Source organism: Urocampus carinirostris, chromosome 20 (genome assembly GCF_059441175.1).
Source record: "Urocampus carinirostris isolate Australia breed hairy pipefish chromosome 20, RoL_Ucar_1.0, whole genome shotgun sequence".
Taxonomy (NCBI): Eukaryota; Metazoa; Chordata; class Actinopteri; order Syngnathiformes; family Syngnathidae; genus Urocampus; species Urocampus carinirostris.
In genome coordinates this window covers 6,610,637-6,628,789 of record NC_142368.1, presented here as the reverse complement: position 1 = coordinate 6,628,789, position 18,153 = coordinate 6,610,637, and the positions used below count along the sequence as shown (strand labels likewise).

Here is an 18,153-nt window from a genome sequence, read left to right as displayed (position 1 = left end):
CGTTTTACAATTATACCCAATATTGCTATTGAATAATGGAGGCCTTGCTCTTGTACTTGTCCTTCAGGGTACATGACCTCAGCAGCATGGAGGAGATTCTCACAGTGGAAGCTCACGACGCTGAAATCCTCTGTCTGGAATACAGCAAACCACAAACAGGTCCAGGTTTTTTTTTTTTTATACCTTATTGTGTCAGGACCAGAACGGAAACAGGACCCACTTGCCTGACGTTTACCACAAGTTTTATCGAAAGAGAGAGGAAGGTCTGCGCCTAAGATCCGGTGTTCGCTGGGCGCAGGAAGCAAGTCGCTCTCGTACTCGGATTGTGCTCCGAACGCGGAAGCGGATCTTCCGTAGCGAGCGATGGCGGTGTCAGGGACAGAAAAAACCCGTCGGTAGCCGGGACTGGGAGAGCAAGACGTGGTCGGGGTCGTAAGAGAGTCGCAAGCCAGAACGGGAGAGTAGACGTAGTCGGGGACAAAAAGAAGTTGTAAGCCGGGACGGGAGAACAGACATGGTCAGAAGCAAAACGGGTCGTAGCCGGAGACAAACGGGAGCAAAAAACGGGAGCAAACTGGACAGGTGGGACTCAGGGTCGAAAAAGGCTTGACTAGTATTCACTGAGGTACGCAGACGGACTGACACTAGGGGATTGACAGGACTGGGTTCAAATAGTGACAGGGAGCCAATCAGAACCCGCGGTCGTTGAGCAGTCACAGTTGAGTCACACCAGTAATCATGACAGATTGTTTTCTATTTTTTCTTTGTTCTTTTCTTTCTCCCATCATGTCTTGAATCCACCAATTATTCTCAGCTTCCTTCCTTCCTTCCTTCCTGCCTTTCTTCCTGCCTTCCTTCCTGCCTTCCTTCCTCCCGCCCACCCTCCCTCCCTTCCTTCCTTCCTTCCTTCCTTGCTTCATTCCTTCATTGCTGCCTTTCTAGCTTCTTTCCTTCCTTCCTTCCATCTTTCCTTCGTTCCTTCTTTCGTTTGTTCCTTCCTTCGTTCGTTCATTCCCTTCACCATTTGTTAGATCCTTCCTTCCTTTGTCCATCCCTCCCTCTTTCCCTGCCTTCCTTGATTCCTTCCTTGCTTCCTTCCTTGCTTCCTTCCTTCATTCCTGCCTTCCTACCTTCCTTGCTTCCTTCCTTCTTTCCTTGCTTCCTTCCTTTTTTCCTTCCTCCCTTCCTTTCTTTTTTCCTTCCTCCCTTTGTTCATTCCCTCTTTCCTTTTTTAAACCATTTGTTAGATCCTTCCTTCCTTCCTTCCTTCCTTCCACCATCCCTCCCTCCCTTCATTCCTGTCTTCCTTCCTTCCTTCCTTCCTCTATAGTATTTTTATCTTATTAATATCGTTATTTTCTTTTGCAGGTCTGCATCTTCTGGCCACTGCAAGCAGAGATCGTCTCATTCACGTGCTGGATGCTGCCTCCAACTACAGCCTCGTGCAGACGTTGGATGAGCACTCGTCCTCCATCACTGCCGTGCGCTTTGCCAGTAAGCCCCCGTGACGCCTTCCTGTTCTCTTGGTCCTGTAAATAATACATAGCTATCGATGATGTGTGTGCTCCAGTGAGCCTTATCTTTTACACCGCGTGGACAAAAGACATAAGCAGATATGACATTTTCATGGTGAATTCATATTATGTTTTATATTCTTTTTTAATTTTGTTTATTTTTTGACTTTCATTCCTATTTACTTTTTGTATTTAATATTTGGGTTTTATTTAATTTAGATTTATTTTTTATTAACTTGTTTGTAACATATTTTTAAAAAAATTCCTTTGACTGTGTCCCAATATTATTATCCACATTCTCTGCAAATTCCATTGTTCTGTGAACATACAAACATTTGAAATCCCTCCCCCATTTTTTCCTCATAGCTGTTGACAACAAAGTCAGGTTGATCAGCTGCGGAGCAGACAAAAGCATTTACTTCCGCACAGCACACATGGTAAGTACACACAAGCACACGTGTCCCACCTTAAATCTCCTGTAAGTAGCTTAGCACAAAGTAAGGAACTGCAAGTCTTTTCCAATCAGCGTCCATTTTTGTCCATGTATAGTCGTCTTGTGCTACTGTCGGAATGTTCACTTTTATAGAGCGTGATAAACATGCCCCTTATCTGTTTTAAACATGTGTGAACAGCCATAAGTGGTAACAATTAAAGTTACTGTGGAGATAATATCTGTGCTTCACCTTCTAGAACAGTGGTGGGTAAACTTTAGCACACAGACCATCCGTCATGATAACTGATGCGAGGCACCTGAGCCTGCTTTTTGGCGCCAACTGCCTCAGACGCTGATTGGCTACCTGTCACTTTTTATACCTCCGTCTTCCTGTCACCAGTTGTCAGTCCGTCTGCGAACCTCAGCTTACGCTAGGCAAGCTTTTCGACCCTGACTCTATCCTGTTCTGATTCCCGTCTGTTTCCCGGCTTTGACCCCTTTTCTGTTCTTGACTACGGTTTTGCTCCCCCGTCCCGGCTACTGATCTGTTTTTTTCCGCTCTCGACACCGCCATCGCTCGCCACAGAAATACCACTTCTGCGTCTGAGCAACCTGTATGAAAATATAGTTATATATTTCATATTTGTATGTCTGATCAAATCCTAGGGAATGGTGCCCCTATGACCCTGGTGGTTGAGGATCCAACCAGCTAACCAAACAACCATATATGAGACATAAATTCATAGATGGATGGAGAGAGGGATGGGTAGAGAGAGAGAGAGAGACTGAGATAGAGGGAGATAGAGAGACTGATTTGATAACCAAGCCGGAGTTATAGATGTAGGGAGAGAGATAAAGATACAGGTGGATTTCGATATAGATAGATAGATAGATAGATAGATAGATAGATAGATAGAAAGATACTGTAGGTGGATAGATAGATACTGTAGGTGGATAGATAGATAGATAGATACTGTATATAGATAGAAAGATAGATAGATGCATAGATAGATACTGTAGATAGATAGATGGATGCATAGATAGATACTGTAGATAGATACTGTAGGTAGGTAGATGGATAGATCGATAGAGGGACAGAGAAAGAGTATTTACAGCACTTAATATATTCATTTATTTGGTGTAATTTTAGAGCGACAGAGGAACGGAGTTCAGGCGTTCTCACCACACAGTGAGGAAAAGCACGCTATACGACATGGCCGTGGACCCCGGCTGCAAGCACGCGGCCGTGGGCTGCCAGGACCGCTGCATCAGGTTTCCTAATATTCACAGCCGTCTTTGTCCTCCAAACCTGGCAACCTTAATTTTTTTTTCCTTACAGAATTTTCAACATCAGCAACGGCAAGCAGAAGAAACTCTACAAGGGTTCCCTCAGTGACGACGGCAGCCTGCTTCGGGTTAGTCCGCCTGTAGGGGGCAGTACCTCATGAAATGATCAAATGTGGTGTGACTTTACAGGTTCAGATCGACCCGTCCGGTCAGTACGTGGCGGCAAGCTCTTCGGACAAAAATATTAGCATCTTTGACTTTTGCACCGGAGAGTGCGTCGCCACCATGTTTGGACATTCAGGTGGGATTTACTGTGGTAAACGAAACATTGAACATTAGAAACGATTGATATTGGTGGGAACTGGCATAAAAATCATTGATATGATCAGTACAATCTGTCAGGACCAGAACGGAAAGAAGACCCAATTGCGTTTCTCACAAGTTTTGTTGAAGGAAAGAGGAAGGGCTGCGCCCATGATTTGGCGTTCACTGGACGCAGGAAGCAAGTCGCTGATCCGAACACGGAAGTGGACCTTCCGCAGCGAGAGATGGCGGTGTAAGGAACGGAAAAACGGGTCGGTAGCCGGGACTGGGAGAGCAAAGCGTGGGCGGGGTCGGAAACGAGTCGTAAGCCAGGGCGGGAGAGAAGACGTAGCCGGGGACAAAAAGAGGTCGTAAGCCAGGACGGGAGAACAGACGTGATCAGGAGCAAAAACAGGTCGTAGCCGGAGACAGACGGGAGCAAAAATGGGACAGGTGGGAGTCAGGCTTGTCTAGTTTTCACTGAGGTTCGCAGACGGACTGACCACAGGGGACAGACAGGACTGGGTTCAAATACGTACAGGGAGCCAATCAGAACCCGTGGCAGTTGGTGCCAAATGAGCGGGCACAGCTGAGTCACATCAGTAATCATGACACGATGAGTGTCTTTTCATGTGTATGCACGATTCAGTCTTAATAATTGATAAGTTTGGTCAAAACGGGTAGACGTCAATGGATTTTAAAAAGGAGAAGACCCAACCCTTCGATGACAAATTTCAACTTATTCTAAAAGCCCTGCTCTACGCCCTTTATTTTTATAAACTCTCTTTGGTTACCAGAAGCAAATCTGTGTCACTGTTGCCATGGCGCCCAATTGGCCCTGCCTGTGTGGCGCCAGCTGCAGCTTGTTGATTGGCTCCCTGTCAGTATTTAAACTCTGTCCTGTCGGTCTGTCTGCAAACCCTTTTTCGCCTGTCCCGTTTTTTGCTCCTGTTTGTTTCCTGCGACGATCTGTTTTGATCTCGACCACGTTTGTTCTCCCGTCCAGAACAACGATATGTTTTTGATTTCGACCACGTCTACTCTCCTCTCCTGACTTTCGACTCATTGCTGATCTCAACCGCGTTTTTTGCTCTCCTGTCCCGGCTACTGACCTGTTTTTTCCGCTCCCAACACCGCCATCGCTCGCCAAGGAAGTGCCACTTCTGCGTTCAGAGCGACCTGCTCCCTGCGACCAACAATCTCTGGATCGTGTGTGCATTCCTCTCCCTTCTTCCCAATAAAACCTGTGAGAAACGCTATGCGAGTGGGTCCTGTTTCCGTTCTGGTCCTGACAATCTGCCCTGAAGGGTGTGATTATCAAAGAACGGCTACATAATTGGCCGAATGCTGACAATAATGTAAACAGTACATATTGGTCAAAATAACAGACAACAGTGAGCAATAATAGTCAAGATAGAGAACTGACATCCTATGCACTTTCCTTTGCAGGTGTCTAATAGCAACAAAATCAACTTATTAATACTAATTTATGAATACATTTTTGTTAGAATATATCTAATTGTTTTTTTGAGAAAGATGCTTTTGTGGTTGATTGAGCCTCAGTTACGGCCACTACTAATAACAATATTGTATAAACATAGTGATAACATAATTATAACACTGTAATGATAAAGTACTAATGTGAAAACAGTTGTTGTTTCATAACTCTATAGCACTATTGAGTAACAAAATAGATATCTTCAGAATTTTTTTGGGGCATTTTTCAGAAATCGTCACCGGTTTGAGGTTCACCAATGACTGCAAACATCTTATCAGTGTGTCCGGGGACAGGTAAGGCTGTCGTTGTAGTTACCTAATTTCTGACAATGAAAGACTAATTTGTTGATAACAATCAGAAAATGAAAGAAAATTAGATTCATTCGTAAAAAATATATTTTTGAGGGGGAATAATACATTTTTCAAAATTAAAGATGAGTAAAGAATTCCAAATTTTTCCCCAATAACTTCAAAAACTTCATTCTTCCTTCCTTCCTTCGTTCCTTCCTTCCTTCTTTCCTTCCTTTATCCCTCCCTCCCATCCTTCCATACCTCCATCCCTCCCTTCCTACATCCCTTCTTTCCTTCCTTCCTTCCTTCCTTCCTTCCTTCCTTCCTTCCCTTTATCCCTCCATCTTTCCTTCCTTACCTCCATTCCTCCCTTCCTGCATCCCTTCTCTCATCCCTTCCTTCATCTCTGCCATACTTCCTTCATTCCCTCCATCCCCCCTCCCTTCCTGCATTCCTTCTTTCCTTCCTTCCTTCCTTCAATCCCTCCATTCCTCCATTCCTTCATGCCTCCCTCCCTTCCTGCATCCATACCTCCCTCCCTCTCTTTCTGCATCCCTCCTTCCCTTCTTTCCTTCCTTCCTTCCTTCCTTTGTTCATCCCTCCCTTCCTTCAATCCATCTCTCCCTCCCTTCCTTGAATCCCTCCATCCTTTCCTTCCTTTGTCCCTCACTCCCTTCCTGCCTTTCTCCCTTCCTGCGCCCCTCCCTTACTTTTCTTCCCTCCTTCCTCCCTCCCTTACTTTCATCCTTCCTTCCTTTATCCCTCCCTCCCTTCCTTCAATCCCTCCCTTCCTGCATCACTTCCTCACGCCATTTCTGCATCACTCCCTCACTCCCTTCCCGCATCCCTCCCTTCTTTACTTCCTTCGTTCCTTCCTCTATTCCTTGCTTCCTTCCTTCATCCCTCCCCAACCTTCCTTCAATCCCTCCATTCCTCCCTCCCTTCATCCCTTCCTCCCTCCCTTCCTGCATCCCTCCCTCCCTTTCTGCATCCCTCCTTTAATTTCCTTCCTTACTTCCTCCCTCCCTTACTTTCCTTCCTTCCTTCCTTCATCCCTCCCTCCCTTTCTTCCTTCAATCCCTCCCTTCCTGCATCACTTCCTCACTCCCTTCCTGCATCCCTCCCTCCCTTCCCACATCCCTCCTTTCCCACATCCCTCCCTCCCTTCCTTATTTCCTTCCTTCCTTCCTTCTCTCCTTCCTTCCTTCCTTCCTTCTATCCTGCCTCCCACAGCTGCATATTCTTGTGGCGCCTGGCTCCAGAGCTGACCATCAACATGCGACAAAAACTATCCCAGCACCGACAGCTACTCAGGAGCGCCGCCTTCTGGTGATTCTGCCTCCTACCCAATTCCCCAAACGATTTCTGCCCACTGTCATTTCACCTTTGACTATTTACCAGCAGGCGAGAGACGCACAGCGCTCCAGCTTTGGCCGACCTCTCCTCGGATGAAGAAGACTCCATCGCCAATGGGGAATTCGATGACTCCAGCAACAACGCATCCACTGACAGCAGCCACGAAGAAGAAGAAGATACAAGAGGCCCAGAAGAGGTGCCTGACTGGGAGGCTGCAAAGGTCAAACTCATACTTAGCTCGTCCAATTTATTTCCAGTCTGCCGTCTCCACGCCCGTCGCCCTCCCCACGCCCGTCGCCGTTCGTCGCCCTCGCCGCCGCTGGTCTCGTCGGAGGGGCTCTCTGGACCTGAAGGTCAAGTCCATGCTGGACCTGAGACAGCTGGAATCCTTCTCTCCCGACAAACTCGACGAAGCACGCAAAAGCACTCCTGCCCTGAACTCGACCGACAACAGCGTCCTATGTAAATCGATCGGACACTTTGATTGGCTGTCATCTGAAGGTGTGGACTCCAGTGAAGGGGTGACTAGAAGCAGGGAGGACGTTGGAGACGATGGAACTCTACAAGAAAGGTAAAATTGTCTTTTTGGGCCCAAACTGATTTTGAAACATTTCCTCACAAGTTAGTCACTGCTTATCCTTACACTAGACTCTGCAATTAGAACCATACACAAGGTAGGATATCGAAAGCATACTAAAAAAATAGCAAATGAATAAGTATTTAATTTTTGTAAATATTAATTCTCTTCATTTCTATTTTTGAAATTCTTAAAATGCAAAACATTATTTGTTATCAATCTTAATTTTTTTATTACAATTAACATAATAAAATAATTTGATTTTTTCTTATTTACATTTTTTAAAGTTAGATTAAAATAAGAAAAATGATCATTAAAATGATACTGTCAGGACCAGAACGGAGAACGGACCCACTTGTGTTGCGTTTCTCACAAGTTTTATTGAAAGAAAGAGAAAGGGTGGCGCCCACGATCCGGTGATTGCTGGACGTGGAAAGCAGGTCGCTGTGAACGCGGGAGTGGATCTTCTGTGGCGAGCGATGGCGGTGTCGAGGAATGGAAAAACAGTCAGTAGCCGGTACAGGAGAGCAAAAACGTGGTCAGGACCAAAAACTGGTCGAAGCCGGGGGACAGACGGGAGCAAAAAAACAGGTGGGAGTCAGGGTCGAAAAAGGCTTGCCTAGTGTTAACTGAGGTTCGCAGACGGACTGACAAAAGGCGACAGACAGAAGTGGGTTTAAATAAGGACAGGAAGCCAATCAGCGTCCGAGGCAGTTGGCGCTAAAGGAGCGCGCACAGGTGATTCACATCGGTAATCATGACGATACTGTTTTTTTTTCCCCATTGTGCATACCGGCTAGCTATTTTCACAGCGGTATGAAATTTAGCACACGTATACGTCATGATAAGACCCACAAAAAAGTCTGCCATTCCTCATGTTGAGATTTTTGAGTTTTCCCTTGCCCTCATGTAGGTTTTAGATCAGGGGATGGCGTCATAATAGTCTGTGTTTTGCAATAATCTGTGGTCTGTGCAGCCCTTTAAGACTCTTTGTGATGTAGGGCGTCACAAATAAACATGACTTGACTTGCCATTCATGACAATTTTTCAATTTTACTATTTTCTTGGCATTCTTTCCATTTAGTGACAACACAACAAAGGATTCTCTCCAAAGGAAGTGTCAGGTGCTCAACCAAAGCCAGGACAGCTACAGCCCAGACAGTGCCTGCTCCCTGAACTACGACAGCCGAGGAACCAGTCCAGAAATCACCCTGGATGGTATGACTCTGCTAACATCTCCAGAAATCGTTTTGAATCGGTCCAATTTCCTGTTGGTATTTCCTGTCCGGTATTGTTCCCGTCTAGTTTGTCCTGTTTAATTTCGACAGACTCTGGCGACCACGCGTCTCTGAGCCTGGACAGCTCTGAGGACGAAGGCGAAGAGAAGTTTGAAAAGGCAAAGGCGGTTATTCTAGACGAAGTTGCGAGAGAGGATTTCCTCAAGCAGGATTTTGAGACTCTGGCGTTCACCTGCAGCACAGGTAGGACAGTCTCAATGATTGTTTACAGGCTTTCTCTAGATAACTTTTTTTTATGATGTACAGTCGAGAAGAGCCGAGTCCCCAGGCTCAGCATGTCATCTCGTTTTCTGGCCAGAGGACATCACAGGTTGTTGAATTTACTTAAATGACATCGCAGACTACTGCAATGACTGTGTAATTACAATTTGGATGCAGGGGAGGGCCTTTGTCTTCCAAAGTGCAGGCCAGGGAAGTAGGCGGCGACCTCTCCCACAAGACTCCTGTGTCCAAAGTGCGCCCCCTGATGGAAAACGGGCGCAGCGAATCTCTGGGGGACAAGGGCACCGTGTCCTCTAGCGCCACCCAGGGACCAAAGTAAGATATTATGAGACATTTATTATTCCGGTGAATTGAAACCATCCTGTCTTGCTAGGCTCGTCACGGCCTCTGTTGTCATCCCGAGACCACAGAAGAAGAAGGTGTCAGGTTCACGTGTTTGGAGGTTCTCCACGCCGCCGTCCAAAGCTCCACTGACTGACAGAACAGCCACTTTACATAAGTCCCAGTCAGTCCAGAACCTCACCGTGGTTTGTACGTTACATTTTCCACTCATCATCATTATGAAGACCGAATGAATTATAAAAATTTCTGTTATTATTATTATTAATACATGACATTCAGCATCGTCCATCCATCCATCCATCCATTATCTGCACCACTAATCTTCAGTAGGGTCGCGGGGGTGCTGGAGCCCATCCCAGCTATCTTCGGGCAGTGGGCAGGGGACACCCCCAATCGTTTGCCAGCCAATCGCAGGACACACAGGGACAGACAATTAACTAGGGACAATTTGGACCGGCCAATTGACCTGACATGAATGTTTTTGGAATGTGGGAGGAAAACGGAGGGCCCGGAGAAAACCCACGCTAGCACGGGGAGAACATGCAAACTCCACACAGGAAGGTTCGATCTCATGATTTCAGAACTGTGCCGCAGACACGCTAATCACTGCACCACCGTGCTGCCCAATTTAGCATCAATCAGACCAAATTAAACAACTTCAAAAAACAAACACACCATATATATAAATAAAGATAAAACAAAAACAAACAAAATAAATAAAATATATAAAATGAAACTGTTTTTAAATGTTGCATCAAATAGTGAGGGCTAATGATAATAGATGATAAAGGAAAAAAGGTGATAAATACAATTTTAACAAAATAAAATGTATTAAAACAAATTGAAAACTAGATATGAGTCAACTCATGTTTATTTCTATAGCCCTTACGCACAAGAAGTCTCAAAGGGCTGTACAGACCACAGACTTAGTGTATATAAAGTTTTACAGCAAAATTCTTAAAGGGAGAGTGTGTATCAACTAGTGTCTCCTAGTGTTAAAAAATCATTAATTAAAATAGATTAAATAAGACGCAAATTACACGACCTATCATATAAATGCACATTTTCGAAAAATACAAGAAGGTCAAGAAATTTGCATTTACTTTAGTGCTTCATCTAAATAGAGCTTATATAATTGTGGACCATCTTGCTTCTACGGGTACCCAAAAAGACAAAAACTCCACAAAAGACTCGGCAAGTCTTGAGCCCCATTGTTTGTATTATTCCTTGTGATTCGTATTACTCGTTGTCGGTTGTGTGACTAAATACAGGGACATCTAGTTGTCAAATAATACACACTGTACCTTTAAGACAACAACCCCAGCATTACTCATATCATTCAGTTTAATAGAAAATATTCTTCCCTCTTTCTCTGGCACAGCCCCGTGTTCTCCGCTGCCCTCTAGTGATCGCAAAGAGTGGAGCAGGAGGCCTCAATACCTCCTCCTGGATCGAGACCCCCTGAAATCCTCATCCTCGCTGGCGTCCTCACCCTCGCCAGGGTCTCCTCAGTCTCCTCGCTCCTACATGAACCCCACGGCCAGCTCCATGGCCAAAAGCAGCCGCTCCTCCTCTCTGGGCGAGGGCCCGGGTCTGGAGCTGTCCCCCTTCCCTAAGACCCGCAGGTCCTGGGGAGATCTGGACTCGTCGGAGAATTCCTGGAACCCCTTCGGCACCGTCTCGCCGACGCCTTCGCGCATCCCTCAACCCAAGCAGCTTCTCAGTCCTCGACGCAGCCTCTGCTCCGAGATGAAAGGCGGTTCCTTCGGTCTCGGGAGTCCCAACAAAGCATCTTCTCCCACTTCGGGGACCCCGGCGTGTGATGTCACATCCTTGACAAGTAAGACTGAGAGGATTGTGGGTGCGCGTGAATGAGGTTTTAATTTTTATTGTCTCCCTTGTGTAAGGTTCAGCAGCAAAAGATACAGTGATGGTGTCTGAGAGGTGAGTTAATGAAAATATTATTACGTTTCTTATCGTAGTGGTTCCTAGTTCAGGAGTGGGCAATTTAATTTTTAATTTTTTTGTATCAACCAATACAAACTGGAATCAGAGGGAACCGATTATGTAATACTTTCTCTATTTTTAGGAATTAAAAAAATATATTTTTGCCTACTCAATTCAGGCAAAAATGAAAAATAAGATGAGTATTTTTAGAACAGCAACAACGATATAAATGTATCAATTAGCAAACATGTAGACATTTACATATATATATATTTTTTTCTACAAACAAACTATTTGATCAAATCGCTTTTAAAACACTAATAATTAAAGTTAGGTGATAAATGATGTCCCTTTTTAAAGCACTAAATCTAAAAATTTGCATATAAAAACTCAAAATGTAATACAGCTCGCTCAGAAGTGCTTTTTACATTAAATGTAATAAATATCTTGATAAACAAATACAATAAATGCATGATAAAATAACAGTAAGGAAAAACATAGCCAGACATTTGATAGTGTCATGAACCGAAACAGGATCAGGACCCAAATGCGTGACGTTTCTCACACAAGCCTTTTATTTTACGGGTGCACGTTAGGCAGCAGTCTGGCGTAGAATGATTGGAAGCCAGAGGCTGACGAGATCGATACCAATTGCCCGAGCAGATATCGGACAGATGGGGTCGATACCGGACAGGACGGGACAGACAGGATTGATATCAAAACAGGATATTGAAAATAAACAGGACACACTAGACAGGAACGACACTGGAAATCGATATTAAACAGGACAAAATGAACAGGAACAATACCGGACAGGAAATACCAACAAGAAACAGGATCGAGTCAATACCCACGTCTTGCGGGGCAGAGTTCGTTGACGAACTGACAAAGGAAGAGTGAGAGCACTGAGCCTAAATAGATGGAAAGCCAATCCGTCAACAAGCTGCAGCTGGCGCCACACGGGCGGGGCCAATTGGGCGCCATGGCAACCGTGACATTTTGATAATTGAATTTACTATGTGAAATGACCAGATAAAAAATAGGAAACAAGTATTAAAATAAGGAGGGAAATATTGTAAAATAATAAAAAAAATAATCGTCCCAAAGGATTTGTTAAGCACTTTTCAGAAAATTAATTCCCATTCAGAGTGCCGTCTAAAATCATGCAGCGTACAATAAGAAAATAAACCCCTCTCCTTTTTCCTACACCTAACATCCTGGAACACCAAACACACAAAATTATTGAAATAAAAACAATATAAATAATAATACAAATACAATTCTAAATCAGATACAATTATGGAAAGGCACAGACAAACCATGTGAGGAAAGGGACCTAAGGGAACCTCATCCACACTGATTGGGAGGTTCCGTTAGCAAATAATTTTTTCATTGTAATTATGATTATGCTTTCAGTTAAAATGAGAAAATCAAATTATACAAGGAAAATAAATATATTTATATTTTGTATTATATTATTTTATCTTTTTTTCCCTTCTACTTTATTTTTATTTTATATTTTTGCATTTTTTTCCTTTTAATGTTTTTTTTTTAATTTATTTATTTGTTAGTCTGTTTATTTTTTTTATTTTTGGGGGGGAAACTTGGAATGAGAAAAAGGATCTGCAAAGAGTATTCTTTATAAGTCTTTAAATAATAAAAAACCTCATAACAGCACGCTTGTCTCCCTCACAGTCACCAAGATGCAGGACCCGCGCCTGAAGTGCTCCCCCTGGTGGCGGATAATCCCCTCGCACCTGCAGGTCTCTCTCCTCCTTCCTTTCCTAGCACTCATTTTCCTTTCCTTGCATTTCCTCCTCCTTCTTCTCCTCCTCTTCCTTCTCTTCCTTTCCGTCGTCACTCCGCCTCGCGCTGGCCGCCTCTGGCCTTTGTTTCGCCGTCTCCGTCTTGCGCCGCTCCCGGTGAGTGTTTTGATTGTATTCCTTTCAAGGCTTTCTCGTCGTTTTCTCACTGCAGTATATCATTTAAAAAATAATAATATTGATGTTTACTTAGCAGGTGATTCAGTCTCTTTGGAATCGTGCAAACAAGCGGCTAGCGATCTGGGCTGCTGTCTTAGACGAGCCGTGACGCTTTACACAGAGGTAAATAAAGTAGCCTATTTATTCCCGTTTTACTCGTCACCCTAATTTTCGATGAATCGGCATAACATTTCGTTGCACTTATTCCTACTAAAACTATGCATTGTAAGCAGTGTTGGGCACGTTACTTTAAGACAAGTCATGTTTATTTGTGACGCCCTTTATCACAAGCAGTCTCAAAGGGGTGCACAGACTATTGCAAACCACAGACTATTATTACACCGTCCACTGATCTAAAACCTACATGAGGGCAAGGAATAATTCAAAAATCTCAGCACGAGGAAAATGAAGAATGTCATGAACCGGAACAGGGGAAGAACCCAAATGCGTGGGGCAGTCATGCACGATAGGCAGCAGTCTGGCGTGGAATGACAGGAAGCCAGAGTTCGATTGTCAGGACCAGAGCGGAGACAGAACCCACTTGCGTGCGTTTCTCTTAGTTTTATTGGGAAGAAGGGGAAAGATTGTATGCACGATCCAGAGGTCGCGGGGAGCAGGTTGCTCAGACGCGGAAGTGGTATTTCCGTAGTGAGCGATGGTGGAGTCGAGAGCGGAAAAGACAGGTCAGTAGACGGGACAGGGGAGCAAAAATCGTGGTTGAGAACAGAAATTGGGTCGAAGTCGGGAAACAGACGGGAGCCAGAACAGGAGAGAGTCAGAGTCGAAAAGCTTGCCGAGCATAAGCTGAGGTTCGCAGACGGACTGACAACCGGTGACGGAAAGACGGGGGTTTAGAAAGTGACACAGAGCCAATCAGCGTCCGAGGCAGTTGGTGCCAAAGGAGAGGGCATAGGTGCCTTGGATCAGTAATCATGACATCGATACCAATTGCCTGAGCAGATATCGGACAGATGGGTTCGATACCGGACAGGAGGGGACAGACAGGATTGATACCAAAACAGGATATCGAAATTAAACAGGACAATCTAGACGGGAACAAAACTGGAAACCGATATCAAACAGGACAAAATAAACAGGGACAATACCGGACAGGAAATACCGGAAAAAGGACCAAGTCAAAACCCAGGTCTTGTGGGGGTAGAGGTTCATTGACGGACTGACAAGCGTGAGTGAGAGCACTGAGCTTAAATAGAAGGGAAGCCATTCTGTCAATGAGCTGCAGCTGGCGCCACACGGGCAGGGCCAATTGGGCGCCATGGCAACGGTAACAAAGAAACCTATAGAAGGGACCGCACATGAGGTAACCCCCCTTCCGGGATGACCAGGCTGTAAGTCAAATAATTAAAGTATGATATACAGTAAACAATATAAAGTGAGTTTAATAAATGAAATCTAACTCGAATTGTCCCTTGTAGAGATGGTAATTCTATAAACTGAATATATGAAAATAAGAAAATCTTAGACATTTTGGGAGGATTTATGCCTCAATTGCACTCATCTGAAACACTGCCAATTAGTGGCCCTGAATCGTCACTACATATGTAGCATAGCCCAGAGGCATTGTGAGAGATGTAGTTTTTGGTCAAAGGACTCGTATGACTTATTTGTTTTAGACGCTCAGACATTTTAAGGTCTCGTGGACCTCATAAAATGATCCGGTAGTCCATGAATTTAACACATAAATTCTTTAAAGTATTTAATGTAGATCTATGTATCTAGTCTTTCTAGATCAAAACTATTATATAAATCTGGATTTATAACAACATGGATAAACATCTGTTTTCAAGTACAAGCGGCTCTGGAGCTGCATGCAGTCATACTACTCTTTGGCACTCCCTAGTGGCTCCCTGGCGAATTTTCAACAAACCACAGCCCCAACAACCTCGCTCAAGTAGAATGCCCGGCAACCCTTAGCCATAATGCTTGTTTTAAATTTAATTTATCATATCTTCAACAGGTGCTTCACTGCCCTCCAGAGTGCGGAGAAGAAGTCCGGGAGGAGATGGTAAAGGTTTTGTCCGGGGCTTTGACGTCAGCCAAGGCCGAGCTGGACACACTACCAGGCTGTGTACCCAACGGCGCCCCCTGGTCGGAGGATAAAACTGAAGGTGATAAGGCCCTGGCGCTTTTGGAGCAGTACGCAGAACTTCTCCTGAAATCCGTGGAAAGGAAGCTTGACGGCAAGTTGTGACACAGGAAGACAGCGATCTGTGGTTTTATTTTTGGCCCACAAGCGCAGGGGTCAACAAAAAGGTGCTCGCGAGCACTAGGTAGCCCCCAGAAACACCTGAGTAGCTCATGGACTGGTTCTGAAAATAGCTCCCCAGTGATGGGTCATTAACTCGATTTTTAACTAGTATGATGTTTTCGTCATCAACTGAGCCTATTTTAACCTTACAACTAATCATTACAACTTGGTAATAACATGATAACTGGTTATTTTCGAAAAACTGCGCTAATCAAAACAAAAAAGTAGCTCTGAGATCAAAAGGTTTAGTGACTCCTGCGGCTAATGGTTTAGCACTTGAAAAATTGGCCTTATTGACCGAAATACGGTTGTCGCCTTAGCGCTTTTTAGCCTGTTTTCCTACATGTGGATGCTGTTTTTTGTAAGAGAAGAAGAAATCTAGTCATTAAGATGATTTGTGCAGAAAATCTTAATAATAATTGAAAAAAATGATCTGTATCATATTCATGGTTGAATATTTTACACCAACAAGTTTTTTGTCTAATGTGAAAAACATCTGAAAATAGCTTTATTTGTATGTGAAAGCATGAATGAATTAATAATAAATGAATATTTTAAATTGTTGAACTATATCATGATGTATTGATTATATGAAGATGTTTTTAATGTAAGTACAGATGCTCGCCGATTTACGACCATTCGACTCACGAAAAACGGTCAAGAGAAACATTTTTTTCAGAATGTCAAAAAATATCCAGACATTTCTGTAGATTTTGTGTTGTTTGCACCTTTTTCCGAATAGAGGACTGTACTGTAGTGCTTCTTTCCGCCACTACCGGCGTGTGGCGCTGTGAGAGGTCACCCAGCATCCACCTCAAAGAAGAAATCTGCTTCCTCTTCGTAGTTCGTGTGTAAATGCGCTTGTGAACTTTTATTGTTTGATATCTCGTGCATGCATTCAAATATGGTTGGTGTAAAGTGTAAAGAAGAGGCATAAGTGGAATAAGAAAGCCTGATGCGGTTGAGAAAATGCTTGGATCGCTTTTTTGTCCAATCTTCCAAAAGTAAGTTAAACCTCACTTTATTTATCTTTATAGAGCATATTCTCATCTCATCTCATTAGCTGCACCGCTTATCCGCTTATCCTCGCGGGGGTGCTGGATCCCATCCCAGCAATCATTGGGCAGTGGGCAGGGGACACCCTGAACTGGTTGCCAGCCAATCGCAGGGCACACAGGGACAGACAACCCGCTCGCTCGTTCACACCTAGGCCAATCCACCTGAAATGCATGTCTTTGGAATCTGGGAGGAAACCGGAGTGCCCGGAGGAAACCCACGCAAGCACGGGGAGAACATACAAACTCCGCACAGGAAGTCCGGCAGCTGGATTTGAACCCACACAGGAGGTTCCCAAGACCTTAGATCTGTGCCGCACATGCACTAACCACTGCACCGCCGTGCTGCCCTATAGAGCATATTATTTTATTAAATGTTTACTTTTTCGTACAAAACAATACAGGTTACTTATACAAACCTTAAACATGCAAAATATAGCCCTCGTTCGTAAGTAGGGCAGCATCTGTATCGCCTGAATTTTTACTGGCTGATTCTGATATGGCAGAATGTATATTTCATTTTTGTCACGGTTGCCCATTGGCCCCGCCCGTTTGGCACCAGCTGCCGCTCGTTGACTGATTGGCTTCCTTTCTATTTAAGCCCAGTGCTCTCACTTACCCTTTGTCAGTCCGTCAACAAACATCTGCACCCGCAAGACGTGTGTTTTGACTCTGTCCGGTATCCTGCTTGTGTATCCTGTCCGGTATCGAGCCCGTCTATCTCGCCCTGTTTGATATCTGACTCCAGTCTCCAGTATTTGGTATTGATCCCCTGTCTCATCCTGTCTGATACCTTGTTACAATCTCCAGTATCGGGTATCGTTCCCGTCTGTCTCGTCCTGTTTGATATCAGTCTCCAGTGTCTGGTATCGTTCTTGTGTATCTCGTCCTGTCTGATATCGGACTCCAGTGTCTGGTATCGATCCCCTCTGTCTCGCCCTGTCTGATACCGTGCTACAACCTCCAGTATCGGGTATCGTCCCCATCTAACTCATCCTATTTGATATCGAACTCCAGTCTCCATTGTCTGGTGTCGATCCCGTCTGTCTCGTCCTGTCTGATATGTCTCCAGTCTCCTGTATCTGATATCAATCCTGTCTGTCCCGTCCTGTCTGGTATCAACCCCATCTGTCCAGTATCGTCTCGTGTAACTGGTATCGAACTCGTCGGCCTCTGGCTTCCTGTTGTCCCACGCCAGACTTCTGCCTTACTTCCTCCGTCCAGCGATCGCCGAATCACCGGCGTTTGCGTTAACGTGCATGACTGCCCCATTTCCCGTGAAATAAAGCTTGTGTGACAAATGTTAAGCATCTGGGTCCTCCTCCTGTTCTGGTTCTGACAGTTTTTCTTATAATTAAATGAACAAAAAAACAAGACGGAAAATAAAAAATAAATGCCGATTTATCAAAAAAATATATTTCTAACTGTTAGAAATGGTTTAATAATGATTAATGAATGAAATATATTAAAATGTATTAAATTAAAACATGAATGAATAATAGAATGAATATTTGAAGTTGATAAAGTATATTACATTGTATTGATATCATAAAAATTAAAAAAATGTCATAATAATAATTGCTTGAAGTTTTTACTGTCTCAAATGTTCAAATTCGGCAGAATGTATTAATTGGAATAGCGTTTTCTTCGTCTCATTAAAAAAAAATTGAAAAACATTACTTACTGGTTAAAAAAATAAGCATATTATATATTTGTCTTTTGACCTAATTTGGGAAAAAATAATGATTAAACAAATCATCATAATAATAACTAATCAGTT

General features: G+C 44.0%; 1 protein-coding gene across 2 annotated transcripts in view; it reads left to right on the top strand.

The window, feature by feature from the left end:
• The window catches only part of LOC148346101 (mitogen-activated protein kinase-binding protein 1-like), a 33,138-nt gene extending 17,248 nt beyond the window's left edge, over positions 1-15,890 (top strand). Inside the window, exons 12-31 of one of the 2 annotated variants that reach the window (XM_088325083.1) lie at positions 68-159; positions 1,369-1,494; positions 1,881-1,951; positions 3,098-3,219; positions 3,287-3,362; positions 3,424-3,535; positions 5,265-5,328; positions 6,559-6,654; positions 6,730-6,877; positions 6,939-7,252; positions 8,343-8,476; positions 8,587-8,739; positions 8,803-8,866; positions 8,935-9,093; positions 9,152-9,309; positions 10,502-10,960; positions 11,028-11,064; positions 12,763-12,989; positions 13,084-13,172; positions 15,028-15,890. In XM_088325083.1, coding sequence (XP_088181209.1) covers positions 68-159; positions 1,369-1,494; positions 1,881-1,951; positions 3,098-3,219; positions 3,287-3,362; positions 3,424-3,535; positions 5,265-5,328; positions 6,559-6,654; positions 6,730-6,877; positions 6,939-7,252; positions 8,343-8,476; positions 8,587-8,739; positions 8,803-8,866; positions 8,935-9,093; positions 9,152-9,309; positions 10,502-10,960; positions 11,028-11,064; positions 12,763-12,989; positions 13,084-13,172; positions 15,028-15,261 — 2,935 coding nt within the window. In that variant the 3' untranslated portion in view covers positions 15,262-15,890. Of the gene's footprint in view, positions 1-67; positions 160-1,368; positions 1,495-1,880; positions 1,952-3,097; positions 3,220-3,286; positions 3,363-3,423; positions 3,536-5,264; positions 5,329-6,558; positions 6,655-6,726; positions 6,878-6,938; positions 7,253-8,342; positions 8,477-8,586; positions 8,740-8,802; positions 8,867-8,934; positions 9,094-9,151; positions 9,310-10,501; positions 10,961-11,027; positions 11,065-12,762; positions 12,990-13,083; positions 13,173-15,027 lie in introns of both variants that reach the window. The other variant, XM_088325082.1, reaches the window with a different exon arrangement.
• The last annotated feature ends 2,263 nt before the right edge of the window (positions 15,891-18,153 follow it).